Raw genomic sequence first — 18,792 nt, forward strand, 5'->3', positions numbered from 1 at the left:
TTCAATTCACTCACAAATCAATCACTGCTGATATCAGATGACAAGAGAGAAGCTAAGTGATTTTACACTAGCCTGTGATAATTGGTGAACAGAACAGAAGAAACTTTTGTGCATGCACAAGGTGCACAAATAGTCTAAGAGAGGCAAGAATGAATGTGGTCATTTATATCACAAATTATTAAGAGTTATCACATGGTTATACCATATCAGGTAAAAAAGATGAAATAAAAAATAAAAAGCCATATAAAACACATACTACCATGATGTTCATAGATTGACTGTTATACATGTAACAAATATCAAAGTTTGTGATTAGATATATAGAGATGCTTACATTTCTCTATCAAATTTATATGGTACACATCGGGGATGTTAAAAAAAAAGAGTCGACAAGGACATTACTGTTCCTTTGATTTTATTAAGTGCTTTACTGGCAGGGCTGTGATTAAAACCTCAAACCCAACAATACACTGTACACCTGCAAAGCCGGAGAATGAAAAGGTACAGATTCAGTTCAGAAACACCCTGCAGTTCCAAATTCATGTCAGCTTCATGAAGGACATTCTAACACGGCCACTGTCATCCTTCAGAAGTATGCGCTGTACGGAATTACAGAAACTTTTTGGAGATAGGGAAAATAAAGGAAGATGGAACCTGTTCAACTGTTTCTTATTTGTGTAAGTGTTGTTCTCAGCAGGGTGATTAGTGAGCTCTCTGACAAATGTATAACCCCTTTAATTTAAAATGTTTGCTGCTGAACCATTTTAAAAATTTGCCTAGGAGTTAAAAACCTGTGAATTGATTTATTCTATGGTGGAAGGGGTGTTAAAAACTCAGTTTAAACAAATTCAGCACCCCACTTAACCTTTTCAACTCACTCCTATCTTTGATCACCTTTAAAGGGAGATGAGAAGAACAAAATTTTAATTGTAATTTATGGATCATATAGATCAGAAAGCCATGTGAAGAAAACCTACTACAGCACTAAAGTGAACTGAAATAAAACTCTACAAGAATGTAGGCAAGCCAGTTAATCTACTCAATTTCCAAGCCACAAAAATGTTTTTTTACCAAGTAAAAGAATAATGCATTTCTGATTAACACTGAAGTAGTGTATTCAGTGCTAATAAAAAGCTAATCCTGTTAATTAAGTGATTAACTAAGTGGTCCATGCTAATCCAGCATCAAACACACATAGAACTATTTTTGTGATCATGCCTATACGAACTTCATTTTTTGCTTGTTTTTTCTGTATTTGAAATCAATGTTTATGTTTATGACAAAGTCAAAATCTTATGACTACAGGCCAAAACTGAAAAGAAAAAGTACCTTGACCGAGTTGTGACAATCATCATAAACTGCTCATCCTAACTGAATAAAGGAACTAAATTTTTTGGCAGAATTACCAACAAGGATGAACTAATTCCGACCTCTGAAATACATGCCTGCATGCTCTTTGTGTTGATGTATTTTTGCCTGTCATGTGAGCTTAAGGGGTTGTATTCAAATACAGGTTTTCAAAGCACCTTCAAACTGATCTTTCAAGAGACTGCCCCTTAATGACCTTTCACCATTGACCTTTCGGAGAAGGAACTCCACTACAAATCTTTGAACTTGCACACAGTTCAATCCCATCGTGAAGATAAAGAGAAAAACAACCAACCATGAAAATGTTAATCTTCCATTCCAAACTGCAGCTAACTGAACAAATCATCCAGTTTTGTCAGTATTAGACATTTAAAGAAAACCTGTCATTTTTATATATAGGCAGGACTAGGTGAGTGACTACAAATTTCACTCGCTCCTGAATCATTGCTTAAGAGTCTGACCAGCAACAGATGGGAGCAAGGAGACAGTTTTGTTTAACCCTTAAGACAAAACTCAAGTATGACCTCTTCAGTATGTTAAGAGAGTGTTTGTGTAGTTCACAAAAAACAGTGACAGACACATTTCACAAGACACAAAAGGAGATAGAAGCTGGCAAAAAGAAAAAAAAAAACTTCATTCCAAAACTAACAACCAAACCAAAAATTCCTTTTACAAGAGAGTTTCAATCTCAAGTCAGCAACTGAGATGCAATGACATCAGGAATGAAAATAACATTTGTCCAAATCCAATGTATAAACAAAAAATCCTCTAAATTTCTCTAGTGGCTGTAAGCATGAAAAGCACATGGAGAAAATTTTATAACCTGGTGAATATCATTCTTTTCTTCATAGGCCAAATGTTAACAATGAAAGCTTATCCACTTCCTGGTGAAACTCATTTTACACAAAAATTAGTTTTTGCTCCCTGTTAGCAATGTAATTGTGAAAAACAATAGTACTGAGCCTTAAAAAAGAAAATTCCAACCTTGGATTACAGATGCAAGGATTTATATTTTACAGTGAAATAGATGTTGAATCATCATGCCAGCAACAACACACCAAGGTTATCAAGGATTGCAAAGACCACTTTCTGCAGCAGGTGTGGATTCTCTACTAAAACGAAGAAAACAGCCTGTGTCATTTACTGGGTTCTGTGCAAAGCAATCAAATGCAAAACTACCCTCCAGTTCCCAGCAAATAAGACGATCTATGTTATACTCAAGGCATCTGTGAGTTATGGGACAGCCCATCTCTAAAGGGAGGGTTGGCTAACACAATTTAAAACAAAACAGTTGCTCAAAATTCTGTCTGGGACCTGAACACCCTGGCTCGAATGCTCTGAGGAGACAGAACAAAACAAAGGTTTCAATTCCATAAATAACTATAATAAAAAAATCATGACAAATGCTTTGTTTGCAATTAAATAACAGCATCATTCCTTATAAGTGTATTTACACAATTTTCAAAACTGTCTTTGCAGACACAAATAGGGGAAGTAGGGCAGGGAGAGTCTGTCTGATTTCCTGCAACACTGGAGCAATCAGTTTGGGTCTGAGGGACAAGCTCGATCAAAGTACTTTGTCAAAATTTCAAAAGAAGGATTTCTTAGCCAAACGCTTCCCAAAGTAGACCACGCAGGTCACAACTGATTAGCGGGAGAGCCCCTACAATCCTAGAAGATGGACAGATTTAGGAGAGTTCTGTTTTGAGGCCTTGCGCTGCCTGGCAATGAAACTGCACAGAGACATCAATGTTGAAAAAGAGAAATGACACCAGCTGCACCTTTTGCCAAGGCAGCCTGTGAGATTAGGGGTGCAGAGGAGGTGGCTATGTGTAGGGTGGGGCGAGTTCATAGGGCGAGAGCCTTCCAGCAGGGAGACACAGACTCTTGCAGCTGGCTACAGCACAATCATGCCACAGTTGGTCTTCATCCCGATCCCCCACCCCCCGGCTTGCAGGGCAGGCATTATTAACTGCGGGGCAGGCTGCACATCTCGCAGTGCTCAGTGCCAGGCTGGTTCATGAAGGTGCAGTGGCGGCAGGACCACATCGACGAGGAGGAGGCCGGGACAGAGGGCCCCCCAATGGCACCGTAATCATGGAGCCCTGTAGGCTGCCCACCAACCGTACCTGCAGCAGGAGACAGGGAGACGTCAGTCAAGACCGAGTTGCCAAGGCTGGTGATATTATAATGAGCAACAAGTACAAGCTTGCACCTCCTTAATCTGCTACCAGAAAATACTCAGTATAAGAAGAGATTAGGGAGGGGAGCTGCATCAGTGTGCAAGCTGCAAATGAATAAGTACAGGCTAATTCCACACTTAAACGCAGAAAAAAGAAAAACCATGCTTCGGCTGAGGAAATCTTCGGGTGCGCGGGGTATCGAGGGAGTAAGCAAGAATATGAGGGATATGACTATCACATTCTTGCACCGTTTCTTATTCTCCTACACACAGCTGAGATGTTTTTACTTACATATGGAATTAACCTGTACTTGCTCTTTTGTAGCTTTCACACTGACACAGCTCTCCCATTTCTAACCTCTTCCTTTATTAACACCAGTTATTATTAGTATTAAAAGTATTAGTAGTCTCACTACGCTTCTGGTACCTAGCCTTATAATTAGCAGGCATGGAATTAGTTCACATTGAAATGTTCACTATTGCATACTGCAGTAGTAATAACTTGTTACACACATATATAGGTTATTAGCAACCAATAAACTGGAAAGAGTTTTTCAAAAAATATTGACCACTGCACAACACATGAGGATCTAAAAATAATCTTCATAAAGAACTCAATTCATTAATTAACTCTGCAATCAGTTTTGTATCTTATCATGCGACACCTAAGAGATCTGCTTTTATTCAAGACCTAAGTAAAAGGAAGAACCGTAATGTGGCTCCACAGCTTTTGGAAAGAATTTTTTAATAATAACCCTCACGTAGACAAGCGGTTCTCAAGATGCTAACTAAACGTTTTAACACACGTTCACACTTTTTGGAAGGTATGACCCTGTGCTGAGGTGTTGAAAGTCTTCAAATAATGTCCAACATTACCTCTGCACTGGAATCTAATCTTTCAGACATTCGAGTCAATCCATATTCCATTCACAGAATGTCATTTTCCACTTCGCCGACACTACAATTCTCCCTAAGCTATTGATCAGCAGCACCAGCACACATGTACTCACTGCACAGCTGCTCAATTGTTGCCCACTGCTCGGATTTCTTCCAGGTCTGTGCCAGCTCTTCATTGGAGGTCTTCACTGCATCCAGCAGGAGCCCGATACTGTCCTGTCCACACACAGTCCACAAAACAAAAGCCATGTTGAAAGAGGAAGGCAGCGAAAATTAATAACTTCCCTCCCTTCACTATTAAGCTCATCTTCCGGAATAATGGGAAACGCACTGGAAAGCAGAGATCAGAATGATTTAGTGCTCACAAGACGGAGGAAGCCAGCCACAATGGAGATTTAATCTTTATATTTAAATCTATGGTGTCAGTGATGGAAAGCTGAGAAGGGAGTATTCCACCACAAGGATACATGAGGGAGGATGAATGAGGTCATTAGAGAGTGGTATGCTTTCAGTACATGCTACAATAGAATGGGATTTTTCAAAACTTTGCTCTGCTGGTACAATCAGTGGAATCCCATACTGACAGCTGTCTTTCCCTCACAATAGCAGACAGGCACCTCTTAGAGCCCTGCTCCCCAGGCTGACAGAGGACTCCAGTTGTGCCTGCACATGCTCTATTCGGCCAGCACTTTGCTTTCAGAAAGCCTGAGAGACATTCAGACCAGTTGTCTGAACTCAAAATCTGCCAGTGAGTCCTAATCAGTTCCAGAGGCTGGGATATAGCCAAATCCTAAAAGTCATTCCTGTTAAATCCCAAAGACACTCAATAGGAAAATATTACAGAATATATTTATGATTGCCAACTGGGAGGAAATTATTCTCAGACCATGTTTACACACTGCAGCATAACTTCATCACAGTCTCTTTCATGTTTTGTTATGTAAGGTCTGAAGCTGGTTTCTTCTTAACAAAAAACAACAGACTCCCAGCTCTAAAAGGGCCAGAAAACATTTTTTACAATGATGCCTGCAAGAGCAATAAATAAGGAGGGCTATTAGTACAGAAATAAAATGTTGCCTTCTAAAGAAAATCAAGCTAAAACATCCAATACAATATGTCTTAATATAACTTAAAAAGGATATAAAAGTACTGAGCGGAAATCCATTGCATAGTAAAAAATGTGGCATGGTAGACGTCACCTGAGATACGTACTTCACTTACTGTGGATTAGCAAGATCTATAGAGCTGCTCAAGGCACACTAATGTATTAGTGTGTAAACACTGTAAAAGTCTAATGTTCATTTTAACTCCCAGTTAACTCCCAATTGAGAAGACTCACCCTGAGAGGCATGACCTCGTTGGTGACCAGGAAGAGCAGGAGATGGAAATCAGAAACAATATTGAGGAACACGCTGGAGGAGCTCTGGGAGAGATATGTGGCTAAACTGTGGTAATCCTGAACACAGGCCATAGGGAAGGAAACACATAGTCAGGGAAATGCAGAGACAGAAAAATTCCACACTTATTCACACCAAAGGAGAGAAGTCATTTTCACAGTGCAGCATGAGTGGCCTGCAATAACAACAGTATCAGGAGGTGATGCATCAGGCAAGTTAGCTTAATTTTTTTAAAACAAATGTTGAGCCTATGATCTATAGTCTACAATCTTATTTGAAGTCACACCGCTCAATATACATATGAAATAATACACTGAAACGTATGCCTTCAGGTTTATATTTACATCATGCACGATCCTTCATAAATCATGCCCATTCCTTCCACTATCATTAAAACATTCTTGCCCAGTGCTGTTTATGAAAAGCTGTTTATAAAGAAACAGTAGTGCAGCACACTGCAGTGTCATGCATGCACACCTAGCTTCATAGAAAGGTAGCTTTCATATGGTAGCATGTATATACCTGTGTTTCCCCTAGAACATCCCGGTTCTCAATGGGGAAGCGTTGTGTAGATGTGAATGTGTAAACTGGATCTTTAGGGAATGTGGTGGTGATCTAAGAGAAAAAGCAGAAAAAAGAAAAAGAAAAGGTAGTCAAGTGAAACGTACAAAAACTATTTTGATCAAAAGGACTGCAGTTTGAGACATACCCATTATCTAAATTATATGTTTATATTTGAACCACCATAACATTTTGGTACCCCTAAAACTAAATTATACTATAACTGATTGATTTACAGCAGATCCTAAAAAGTCACACACTTCTACAATTAATATTTTAACACAGCAAGATACAATGGCTCCATGTCATTAAGCCTGACTTAACGACATGTTCATTACAACAGGAATTCCACTTGGTCTTTAATTTTTCCAAAGTCTGTTAAGATATTATTTTACTTCAGAAATACAAAACTATAATCAAGGGATCAGGGATAACACTCAGATTCCAGTTACGCCAAGCATACATTAAACACATACATTCTTACTGTTAAAACAGGGCTGCAGCCAAGTCATGAATACACACTGACTGCCTAAGACACCAGTGATGGCTCTGCCTTGATTTGTAACGTGGCACCTCCCCTCTGTTCATTTTCTAAGATGTCTCCATAAATAATATCCCTCATTTTTACCCTTGTTGATTTATACTTAGCAGTCAAAATTCCAAGGCTGCCAAATTCCATAGGGATTTTTCTAAGTAAAACTCAAAAACTTCAATATCTGCAAAAAATCTCCGTGAGAGTTTGAATTAATCTTCAACCCATACCAAAAAACACTGTTGTAATAACTTGAGACTTTTTTTCCAGAAGCCAGCTCAATATAATAAAGACACATTATTCCCCTTGTTTTCCCTCCTATGTTGCTTTCCCCCCTCCCATCTGAATAAACTTTAGCAAAAGAAAGTATTAATGAGATACATATGCAAAATTCAGGATTTAGCTCTTCTTCAGTTGCCGTATTCCGTAAAGTGTAAATATTTCACAAAGAAGCATTATCGCTCCTTTAAAAAAGGAATTTCCTAAATGTGGATTTTGTTTTGAAATATTCCATCTCCTTCAATCTTTCTGAATATGGACATAGCAAAACTAAAAGGCAAATTCAAAATGTCAGCTTTGAAAAATGTAGTATATGCCATGTTGGATTACCATGTCCAGTTTTTGGTGCAAAAGCTGATTTTTAGGCGCATCATTAAGAAACTAAATCCAGATCAGTACAATAACTATATTATACTGCCTAATGGATACTTACATCTATGATCAGGTACTCCACAGGCAGTGGCCGTGCCAAGTACGTGATGTCATTGCCAAACTTATCTTTGTCCTGTTAAAAAGGATGAAGACAGAACTACTCACTTAACTCAAACACATTAAATTAAAAGATCACTGCAAGAAGAGAAACACAGATTATATAAAAATATCTTGCGAAGGAACATGTTATAACAGCCAATTTAACATAATTTTAAGATTTGGCACCATCAGTTGTAACATTATAGCTTTAATGTTTTTTTTATAAATTACTGAAAAATGCAAATAAACACAATCAGACCAGCTATCATTATATTTTCAATAGAATTAGCTTATCTTTCCCCCTTCAAACTAACATATCAGTCATATAACACTCAAACAAAGTATACTCAAACACTATAACAAAGTCATATAAACACTGTTTTGAAAAAAAACTCTTTAATTTCAGCATGGATCAGAAGACCACAAAGGTTAATTACAGCAGCACTAGTACAAACATATTGTAATCAAGGGTTGGCAAGACTCCAGTTCGCCGGAACTGGCTCCACAGTGGCTCTGTTAACTCAGTTCCAGGCTGGTTTAACATTCAGCTTTTATATGTACTAGAAGACAAATCTCTAGATTTTCCAAATCCTGCAACTTACAGAAAGCAGATTTAATAACTAAACCCCAATTTCATTATATGTTCTAGTAAAAATGTCACATTTTATATAAGACCCCAATTCAAAGTTCGGAACAAGTGCCTCTTAAAACCTTCATTGGTTTTGTTTCATCTGGATCTGGTGTCAGACTCACTCAGGGGCGAGATACGATTTGCCCAGAGCTACAGTGAGGCGTGTTGTGCAGAGCCCTGATTCCCAGCCTGTACCTTGTAGAAGACGTCCGGTACGTACTGCTCGGTGCTGGACTCCTTGGCGTAGCCGAGCTCTGGGGCATCACGGCATGGCAGGAGACACTCATCTCGCACCAGCGCCATGCACTGATTGGACACCTGGTACCCTTCAAAGTGCACCTGGTTATCGGGGCCACCTGCAGGAAGACCAGGATACACATTCACAATCCGCAGTTTCACAGAAGCAGCTCCTGGCATCTGTGAGGAAGTGGCAGTCAGCGACAGGGGAAAAAAACCTCAAAGAATACCTGCTAAACTAAAATAGACTTTCTGCACACTGCTTGGATGGTCAAACACAAATAAGGGTGTGTTGTGCTAAGCTAAAGCTAAGCTTTAAAGACAAAGCTTTATTTTATCCTACTAAATCATCATTCTAGCAAACATGCTGGAAAATGTTTCTACCTTTCCTAGACTATGACACAATGATTCAAAATGTGATTCTCTTTTGACTAACTAAACCTAAATAACTGGCTCTCTCATCATACCCGTCGCCACTACGGTAACGAATTTGGAGCCAAAATCTCCATCAGGTGAGAGACGGCAGGGGTTGGGGTGTTTGTTCTGGAAGTCCCCAGCGGTGATACACTCCTCTGCACTCAGGAAGTAAGAGTCCTATGATACAGGAGAAGCACATTAATGGTGCACATATTAACAAATGAATTCCTTCCTTCAAAACTGATTAACCTTCATTTTACTTTTGAAAATTCATTCCGCAAATGACGAGGGTCAGATATTCATCAACATATATAACCAACAGACAAAGGCATTCCTTGTACGATACATATATTTTGAGCATAGCTTTAGTAATATCTGTTTTCTAATGAAATATTCATTTAACAGTTTTCATTTTAGTCTTTCTATTAATTTGCAACACTTGAATTAGATAGATTGTATGAGCCTCACTTTGTGTCTGGTGTAGCGTACAGTCCCTATCCTGGTGTCTTCAGATAGCAGGTCTGTAAATATCCACCCAACCTGAAACAGAGCCGACAAAGAAAAAAATTGAACTTTGAGGAACTGTGAGGTTCACACACTCTATTATTTTATTATAACAAGAATTTAAGGCATCTGTTGTTTATTCAACATACTGGGATTACATTTTCTTCTACACAGCCACCCTGAACAAATAGTAACAGAAACCTGTTATTTAACCTCTTGCAGAAGAATTCCTCTTAATGTTAGCAGCACATGCATATGATTAAGTAAACTTCAGAACAAGGCACTTTCAACACCTGAAACTAAATATGTACACCACAAGGTCACACTCTTGTGGTCAAATGATGAATCCAATAAGTGGATCCTGACATCAATAATGCTTTAACAGCATAAGGAAGCCATTAAGCACCTTAAAGCAATATCCACAAATCTGGAGCCTGGTGTAAAAGAATTCTTCAAATGCCCTGCTGTGATTAGTTCCAAATGGGATTCCAACATTTCAGACATTTCTGCTGTAGTACAAAATGCCAGGTGCTACAGGTATGGAAAGAACTGCATAAAACTTACAAAAAATGTCTCGGGCTTTTGTCAAAAGGCATATTACATCCAGTGAAAGACGTGCACACAGATATACCTTGCAAAGGCCCAATTTAGCTGCAATTTCCTCCACAGCTCCAGCTTTGGGATCTTCCAGCAACTCCAGGCTGTTCTGAGTACCAATCTGAAAAAAAGCTTCCATTTATGAAGCATCAATTTCTGACATTGTCTCATTTTACTTTAAATCCGCATTCCAAACTTTCATTACAGTTTATGTCATTGTCTTTTATCTATGTTTACAGATCTGTAAGACCTATTATACCATGTGCAATATAATACATTTGATAGCAGCTTGAGCACATTAAGTGAAAGGTAGCTGTAGAAACTTTTTTAACGTTGCATTTTCTGCTAGCCTAAATGAAGACACTGCCCTCTTGTGGAAGTCACACAAAACTACAATACGTTCTACTCCACTCTCTGTGGGTTCCTAGCGGCTCACCTGTGGAGGCTCATAGATGGCTGCCACTTCAGCTCGGATAGCCAGAGGGATGTCTTTGTGCTCGGTGTAGCGTCCGTACAGGAACCCAATTCGCTGGTTGCCAGTCTTCCTCCAGAAATCCAGGAAGCGATCTGCAATTGTGTGATTCTCAAACATGATGTTATCCACATGTCTGTATTTCTGAGGGAGGAAAACAGAGCATTTTTATTACTGAAGACTGCACCGAAACACAACTGCTCCTGTGCAGAAGCCCCTTTTTTCAGCCAATGCTGTGATAAGAGCTTCTGTTTAAGGTAATCAAAATTCAAAAACTATGATGGAATGATGGAACCATGCATGCATTGCCTTTAAATCAGCTTTTGTCAAAAAACAAAGTTCATTTTATATAGTACATTTTAAAGGCTACTGTTACAGTCCTTGGTTGGAGAGTTATTGTTTTTCTAATTGCTTTCTCCTCTTTCTCCAGGTGCTGCAAATTAATTAATGAAGTAGATGAGGTGGGAGCATATAAAAGGGGAAGACAAGACTGCAAACAGGGGGCCCTAAGAGATCGGCTAAATTTTTTGGCTAAATCCAAGATTAGATCTGACTGAGCATGAAAGTGTCAAAGTACAGAAACGTATCCCTGTGAAGGAAAAGTCATCAGAGTAAATAAATAAAGTACCTGTCTGTTAAGTGTGATGGCGCTGGGTTGGCATTTGGTACAGATGCCCTCTGGCCAGGGCGGGTGTCCTTCACAGCCCGATTTAATCTTACAACTGATGTTCTCCAAGGCCACAAACTTCCCTCTGAGAAGGGAGAGACTACTTGTTACTTGTTATACCATTGAAGAGCTTACCTTGATCTCTCACCTTATAACAATTAAGTCATCAGGCATATTAAACTGCATGATGGCAATAATGCCCATACATATGCAATTCTGTATAAACTAACATCTGTTTGCCCATCTTCTTTATACAGCAAATTGACAAAATATGTGTGCAAAGTGCCTGGCATTTGCCATGTGACCCAACACCTGCTGAAGAGCCCAGTAACAGAGCACCAGGAATTCCATGAGAGAATGAACTAAACGAAACTTCATGCAAATCCCTTCAAAGCTTCCAGGCGAGATGCTGTCCCTGTCTATAAAGAAAAGACAGAGCTTGTACCGTAACCTGTACAGAGAAGAGACATGAACTAGTCAGAAGAGGTCCTGCCCAACAACCAGGACCACAAGAAGACAGAGAAAAGCAAGAGGGCAGCTGAGTGCAAGACCTGTCTGGGAAAAATCATTAAGAATGATTCAGTGATGGATATCCAGTTCAGACGAACTGCCTTAGATGGACAAAAACATTAACCGTCTGATGGTCAAGATACTGAATGCTAATTCAGACTCATTAGTGAACTCTGGACTTGTACTCAGACAGGGACTCAATCTGGTGCACATCTCCTTTCCGTTATCATGATTACACGAAGTGGCGCTGGGATTTACTTCTAAGCCCATTTGCCAAGCTCTCCTCAGATGTCCTGTTCTAAAACACGGCTGCTCTAGACTGTATTTTGGACTAATAAACACTTGAGTGATGATACAGAACTGCTTCAAAAAGAGAAGGAAGTTGCAAAAGTCACCCACTTGTCAGCACCTCCTGTCAGCTTGCGAATGTAGGCATGGAATGACATGTGCTTGACAGGGGGGTCCAGGTGGTTAAGGTAATCCTCATCGAAGGGCTGTCGGAAAAAATAAAAAAACACCCAGAAAACGCGGCGTTGCCATCTGAAGATTGGCACAGCAATCAAAAGCATAGATTTAAGACCTCCTCAATGAAATATAGAAAAGAAGTCAGAGTCTTACCTCCAAGGGCACACAATGCACACACTTCCCCATTGGACCATGTCGACACCTGAGATAAATTACATGAAAGAACAATCTGATCAGATCAGAGGTTCTACCATATGGTACCATGGATTTAGAAAAGGTAGAAAAGTCTTATTTGACCTAGTTCTTTGAACAAGCAGTTCGGATACAGATAGTGTGATATGCTACATTTATATCTGGCATATAGAATAATTCGGAAAGCTTTGGATAAAGCTCTTCAAAAAAGGTTAATTCTGTAGTTACAGCTGGATGCTGACATTCATTCGTTCAAAATTCTCAAGGCACTGACAAGGTCAGCCAAATGGCACTCCACAGAATCAGCAGTCAAATACAAACCGGAAGACACAGAAGGAAACTACGGAGAAGTGTATTTAAAAATTAGAATAGGAGCTGCATTTCTGAACCAAGGGTTGAAGGAGTCTGGAACAAGTTAACAAGCCATCATGTCCAAATTCATTCCCTGACTGACGTCTTTCAAGAAGAGGCTGGACGTGATCATCGGGTCACTTAGCTACCAGGAACCCAACAAGCCAGATAAGCCCAACGGCCTCACCTCATTTAAAACTTTTCTTATGTTCTGAAAGAAAGCGGAATCAGTGCTTACAGCTGCGGGTCTTGGTTCCGATAAATCTTGCCGTCTTGCTTGGCCAGGTACTGATCGATGTCATCTTCTGTGACTTGAGGCGAAGTCTGAGGCCGTGACAACATTGACAATGAAGATGATGACGAGTGAGGAGCGGCTACGTCCATGACTTCGCCAGAAGGTCCAGGGGAAGCCGAAGGGAATAGAAACAGCATGTCCCCATGCCTGCGAAGCAACAAACCATCACATTAACAATGCAGGACCACTAGCATACAGACTTCTACACAAGTCTGGTCGAGCACCATTGCTTAGGGAATCCCAGTAACAGTCACCTACATACATGAACTTGAACCCATGGTCACAGAGCTGAGCTTGTGCTTTCTACAAGCACATTTGCTGGTCAAGGTACTCAGGAGATCCCTTGACCTCTTTTTTTTTAGTGAAGGAATAAATTCAACTGAAATGCTCACCAAAATATAAGATAATCACATAAATTAAGCACGTACATCCTTGTCCTTTTTTGCCTCTTGAATGCCCAAGGACCAGCCCATTCTGAAGTCTACATGTTAGGATGGGACACTAAGGGTTTACAACCACTCAGTTGTCATTTAGAGGGTTTCCATGCCTTTGGCTGGCTTGTACCTCTGACACATACACTCTGCCAGTTTTCCCTCCCTCTTCCACTCTACTAAAACACTAAAGAAAGTACTTGTCAGTCAATAATGTATTAATTAAAAATATCTGAACAGGCTGTGTTCCCCAAGTTTCCATGGGTGTGATCAGTGAAATACACCTGAAACGTTATTGGCTCTTTGTTAAAATACAATTGTGTCTCTTACTCCTTTGCCTGACACCGTACTCACTTGATCTTGAGGAGACTGAGGGATTTGCTCTGGGAGACAATCTCTCCAGTCTTGTTTCTGTTCAGGTAAATGGAGAAACCGTTGGTGCTGAACCCAAATTCCTTTGCAACCTGTATAGATGGAGAACAGCCATAATGGAAATGAGGTGAAATCGCACATCAGTCACCAGTATGGATTCAACTGAAATGTAGTTATCTTTTAGATCAATTACATTTTAATCTTTAAATGAAAGAACAAGATGTTGAATACTGAATGGAGAATCAAATGATTGTGTTCAACAGCATGATAGTAGGGTGCTTAATTCAGCTGCTATATGATTCCAGGGTCCCGAGTCTGATTCTGAGTGAGATTCAGTTTGAGCCATCTGTGCAGAGTTTGCATGTTCTCAAATTTCCTGCCTCCTCCCGCAGACCCAATAGCTAAGTCTGATTGGATATTCTAAACTGTCCCTTCCTGTTTGCCACAATGATGTACAGGCATTGTGTGCATGTAACAGCAGTCATGTGCACTTAAGTCCCTCCTGCGGTTTTTGGATAATCTCCAGGTAGCCGCAACCCTCACCAGGGCAGGCAGCTTTCTGATAATGGATGGGTGATCAAGTTCCACTGTTAGCACATGGAAAGGGTAAGCTCTGTTTGTGACAGCTCTTACCTTGTATTCAGCATTGACAAATTTGGAACTGCACAATGTTATACAGTATAAAATGATTTCTTGCTAAACAAAGGAGTTTTGAAAGTTATAAAGGAGTGAAAAGGACTACTGACTGTTCAGGCAAGCACCTGGAACAGCATGTCTTGCAGACAAGTTTGTGGCAGTGTGCCACTGTTGGAAAGCTGCACTGCATCTCACGCTCACAGAAACACAGTGAATTCATCCCTCTCTAACCATTTCAACTTGACTTCTGTTTTTCTTGCAGCTGAAGAGAAGGAGCATATCTCACTTGATGCCATTACATCAGGGCTTGTCAACCTTCAAGAGATTTCATGTATTGTATTCCTACAGAACACATGAATGTGCAATCAGTATAAGTACGCAGTAGCACGTACAGCAGTTGAGCTTTCTTTGGTGTGAGACAGAATAAAGAAATATCAAATATTCTGCACGAGGAACATAAATGAACCTCTTAAAAAGGCATCTGTTTTTTTACACTACTTTACAGTTTAAACACATGAAGCACACCACATATGGTAAACATGCAGTCCAAGCAGAATGCCTCAGAAGAGTTTTGATTATGGCATCAACAAATCCACTAAGCAGGTTGTTACTATATCAACAACTAAAAGAACATGCACTTAAATCTCTTAACCTCTTCTGAAAAAATGGAATGCATCATTTTAAGGTATCTAAAGTGTAAGGTCTTCAGAACATTTGAAATATCCCAATCAGCGTATTCAAAGATAAAAAATATGATTACCACTACCTGAGTATGTGAGGTTAAAGTGGAAACTTAGAAAGAATCAAGTTCATACAGATGAATAAGGAGCACCTATAACCATGTTACAGTGTTGTGCAATGGTAAGCCACTAAAACACTCAAAGACCTAAAAACATTACGACCCAGTGTAAGAGAACTGTTATTGATCTACACTGCTATATATGTTGACAGGATATCTATTTTTAATGCAGATACAAAGGGTATTTTTGCCTGGCTTACTAAAGACATCAACCACCAGTCTGTTAAATAAAAACAAATCAAATGCTTCAAGAAATGTTTAAAAAATTCCACCCTAACAAAGGAGATGCCCTTGGCAACAACTACCATTGAGAATCACTGATCTACAATGCATTATACTCAGTTTGCACATGGAAATCCTAAAACAGTATGAGATGCATTCCCATTACTAAAACTGACAATCTGATCCTCCACTATGCTTATATTTGGAGCTGAAGAATCCTTTTGGTGAAATAAAATATTCAGCAAAAAATAAAAGGGGTTGTTTTTGCCTTCCCTCTTAATTTTTCTATCTTTGTGGACTACCAAAAACTCACATATGTAGACTGAATTACAGCTCTGTTAAAGGGTATACCAGATTATATCCAATATAACAGCCTCACATAATGATATTGTGAAATCATACAGTTTTCTAATACAGAGGTTAGGTATTTATGAATTTCCTAATATAGGCCACATTACAGGTTAGAAGCAGTTTTAAAAGATCAGATAAGAAAGCTGCAGACCAATGTTCCCCCTTCTGCAGGGCTTATAAATAAATTAACATTCAGTGCAGTGAATTCCAGAGCCTTCAGGGTCTGTGATTATTTCTTTAGCTCCTTGCAGTTGTGATGAAAAATAAAGAGCTGCATCCGAGTGAATTTCAACCTACTGTAAAGATGTTGGAATCATACTTTGTTGTCATTCGTTTCTGTGGGTTGAAGGTGTAAGGATTATTGTTTGTTCTCCCGTGTGAGTACAGAGCATTAGGATCACTAAAAATGAATTTCGATTTCCATTCACAGAATATTATAGAATTCCAACCAAATGACCACAAATTCCCTGCAATGTATTTTTAGAGTTAAGGTATAACTGAAAAGGAAACAAAAGAAAAGGCCATAATCTAAGCAAGGCACTTTTTAGCTGGAAAGACTGGGAACATGCAATACAAATTCTGTTATGTACCTTCTTTAAAAACGATGCAGCCGTTTCTCGTTTTGTGGCAAAGATTTTTTTCATCCCCTCCGGGGACTGCACACGGATGATCTGTGAAAACGGGAAAGATGAAAGGGAAGAGATCATGGGGAGGTGTTTGTCATAGAAAAGAAACCCATCCTTCTGTATATGCAGACAAAATAGGCTTCACAACCTGATTTCATACAACAAATGTGTGACCACAGGAGTTCTACTGTTATTTGCCTTAATTTCAAAAAGAGAGCAAAAGTCTTCTGAGTTATGCTCAATTTCCAAATTAAGATCAGAGAAATTTGATGTAAATGCAATCTCAACTTTCAGATGCATTTTAAAAATAAGCAAATAAAAAAATCTTTAACTATATACAGAGAGAACTGACTCAATAACAATCCACTGGTTCATTATTTTCAACTATAAGACTATTTTCTGACTACTTTAAAAAGGTTAGACATTTTCAAATTCTTTTCAGACTTGCATATATATATAAAGTAGCAATCATGTGGAAACATCAGAGGAAAGCCTAATCTGAACCAAAAATGTGGTATATTCTAAATCTCAAGCAAGACCACACAAGTCTTCAAATATATATCCAGTTGAAATGAACTTGACTCACAGTCCATTTCAAGTTAAATGTGAGGTGTTATTTACTGCCAAACAACATTTCTTAATCAGTAATCTACATAAGGCTAAGAACCATCCTGAAAGATTTAGGAAGAAAATATCTCAGAACTGCAATTATTTTATTTTACACCTTAATTAAAAACAAGCTGATGCAACAGTTTCTTGTAAGAAAACGAAAAAAACAAAAGCTTCCCAGAAATGTCTGAAAAAGAATGAACGAAATATGGATACTTCAATTACTAAGTACGGGAATAAACCTGAAACCACTGGCGGATTCATTCATGCATCCATTATGTTAGCAGCAGCAGAGAACAACGTGACTGTGCAAAATAGGGAGGAAAGAACGTCGTTCAACGAATTCGTCCAGTAAACAAGTTGGTTATCAGCATGAAACTGACACAAGTTGGCTTCATTCAAGTTTCTGTCAACGGAGCGCGTCATCGGTATTGAAAGCGAGTTTGTACTAATTAGTTCCTACTAATCTGACATTTTTAAACCTTAAAAAATACAGAAAAGGTTTAAACTAGGTCTCGATCTTGCTCTCTGGAGTGATATAACGGCCGATCAACATTATCAACAAAGACAGAAGTTCATTATTAAGATTTAAACACCTGGTATCCTCCTATTCAAGAGTCGGACATTTGCTCAATTTTTTACCCTTGTGACAGTGGGGGCGGGGGGAGGGGGGGTAACCAGAACATAATACATGATATTTGATTTTTATCAAAAATTGGATGTTTAAAAGACTAATTGTGATTAATACCAATGAAAAATGCTATCGTATAAACAGATTCGTAAGTAAACATTTTGATTTGATTGAGAAATAGTTTTGAAAATGCGAGATCTTATTAAGGCTGAAGAATATAATTCGATGTATTTGAACCACGTTCGCTCACTGTACCTCGGCCTATTTCTGCAGCGGTACTTTTTAACAAAAAATAGTACCGTACTAATTGTTGTCAAGCCTGAATTACGTATCAAGACTCTAGAGGCCCAAAGCTTTTTCTGCTAATTCTGCTGCCTCATCACTCCGGACAGTCTCCGTCCCACAAAACTACCCCTTGTGAGACTGCAGTCTCTACGCCCCCATACTTACTATACTTTCTGCCATGTTGTCCGAGTCTGTTGTTCTCCTCGGTGTGCTTCTCTGCAAAAAGTAATTATTAATCGTATTATCCGTCTTTTGTTTTTATGATTGTCGGAGTCACCAAAACTCCATCCCGTAGCTCGGGCACCGGGTGTTACACGCTAACAGATCCGATCGCCACAATTCCAGTGGCACTGACTACAACAGGGACAGTAAACGCACAGTTCCGATGTTCCATTGGTTCCGCGCACTCTGGCCGTTGTAGTTTTCCACAGGCAGTGTTAGAATTTTTATATTGTTTAATCTCAGGCAAATAGCAAATTTGTATCTTGAATATGCTCCCGACAGCTTTCATCTAACTTGTTTGCACTAATTTCTGTTTTGTTACAGTAAATCTCTCCTGAACAGATAACCGTCTAAACTCGTGGAAAATACTGAAATTAATCTACACGATTAAATGTATATTGAATGTATTTTAAGTAGCTCCATTTGGCTAGGGCACAGATACCCGCTTCTTAAACGACGAATATCTCCCAAAATATTTTCGGTGTCATTCCTGTGCACGGAGCATAAATCGTGCAATTCCAAAACGTAAACTCTCTTAATTCTCTAGTTTATACACACCATCACACAGATCTCTCAGTACCCC

At 39.2% G+C, this 18,792-nt stretch overlaps 1 protein-coding gene across 1 annotated transcript; it reads right to left on the bottom strand.

The window, feature by feature from the left end:
• Positions 1-398: 398 nt before the first annotated feature.
• On the bottom strand, positions 399-18,310 carry nploc4 (NPL4 homolog, ubiquitin recognition factor). The gene is made up of 17 exons (XM_088927689.1): positions 18,153-18,310; positions 16,427-16,507; positions 13,811-13,920; positions 12,969-13,172; positions 12,341-12,389; positions 12,122-12,216; positions 11,174-11,297; positions 10,510-10,689; positions 10,108-10,194; positions 9,441-9,512; positions 9,023-9,149; positions 8,514-8,674; positions 7,650-7,721; positions 6,367-6,459; positions 5,787-5,903; positions 4,561-4,663; positions 399-3,497 (listed from the first exon to the last, which is right to left on the bottom strand). The coding sequence occupies exons 1-17, from the start codon at positions 18,165-18,167 to the stop codon at positions 3,337-3,339; spliced, it is 1,851 nt and encodes a 616-aa protein (XP_088783815.1). The 5' UTR covers positions 18,168-18,310; the 3' UTR covers positions 399-3,336.
• Positions 18,311-18,792: the final 482 nt, after the last annotated feature.

This window comes from Atractosteus spatula, chromosome 11, assembly GCF_055471065.1.
Source record: "Atractosteus spatula isolate fAtrSpa1 chromosome 11, fAtrSpa1.hap1, whole genome shotgun sequence".
Classification (NCBI taxonomy): domain Eukaryota; kingdom Metazoa; phylum Chordata; class Actinopteri; order Semionotiformes; family Lepisosteidae; genus Atractosteus; species Atractosteus spatula.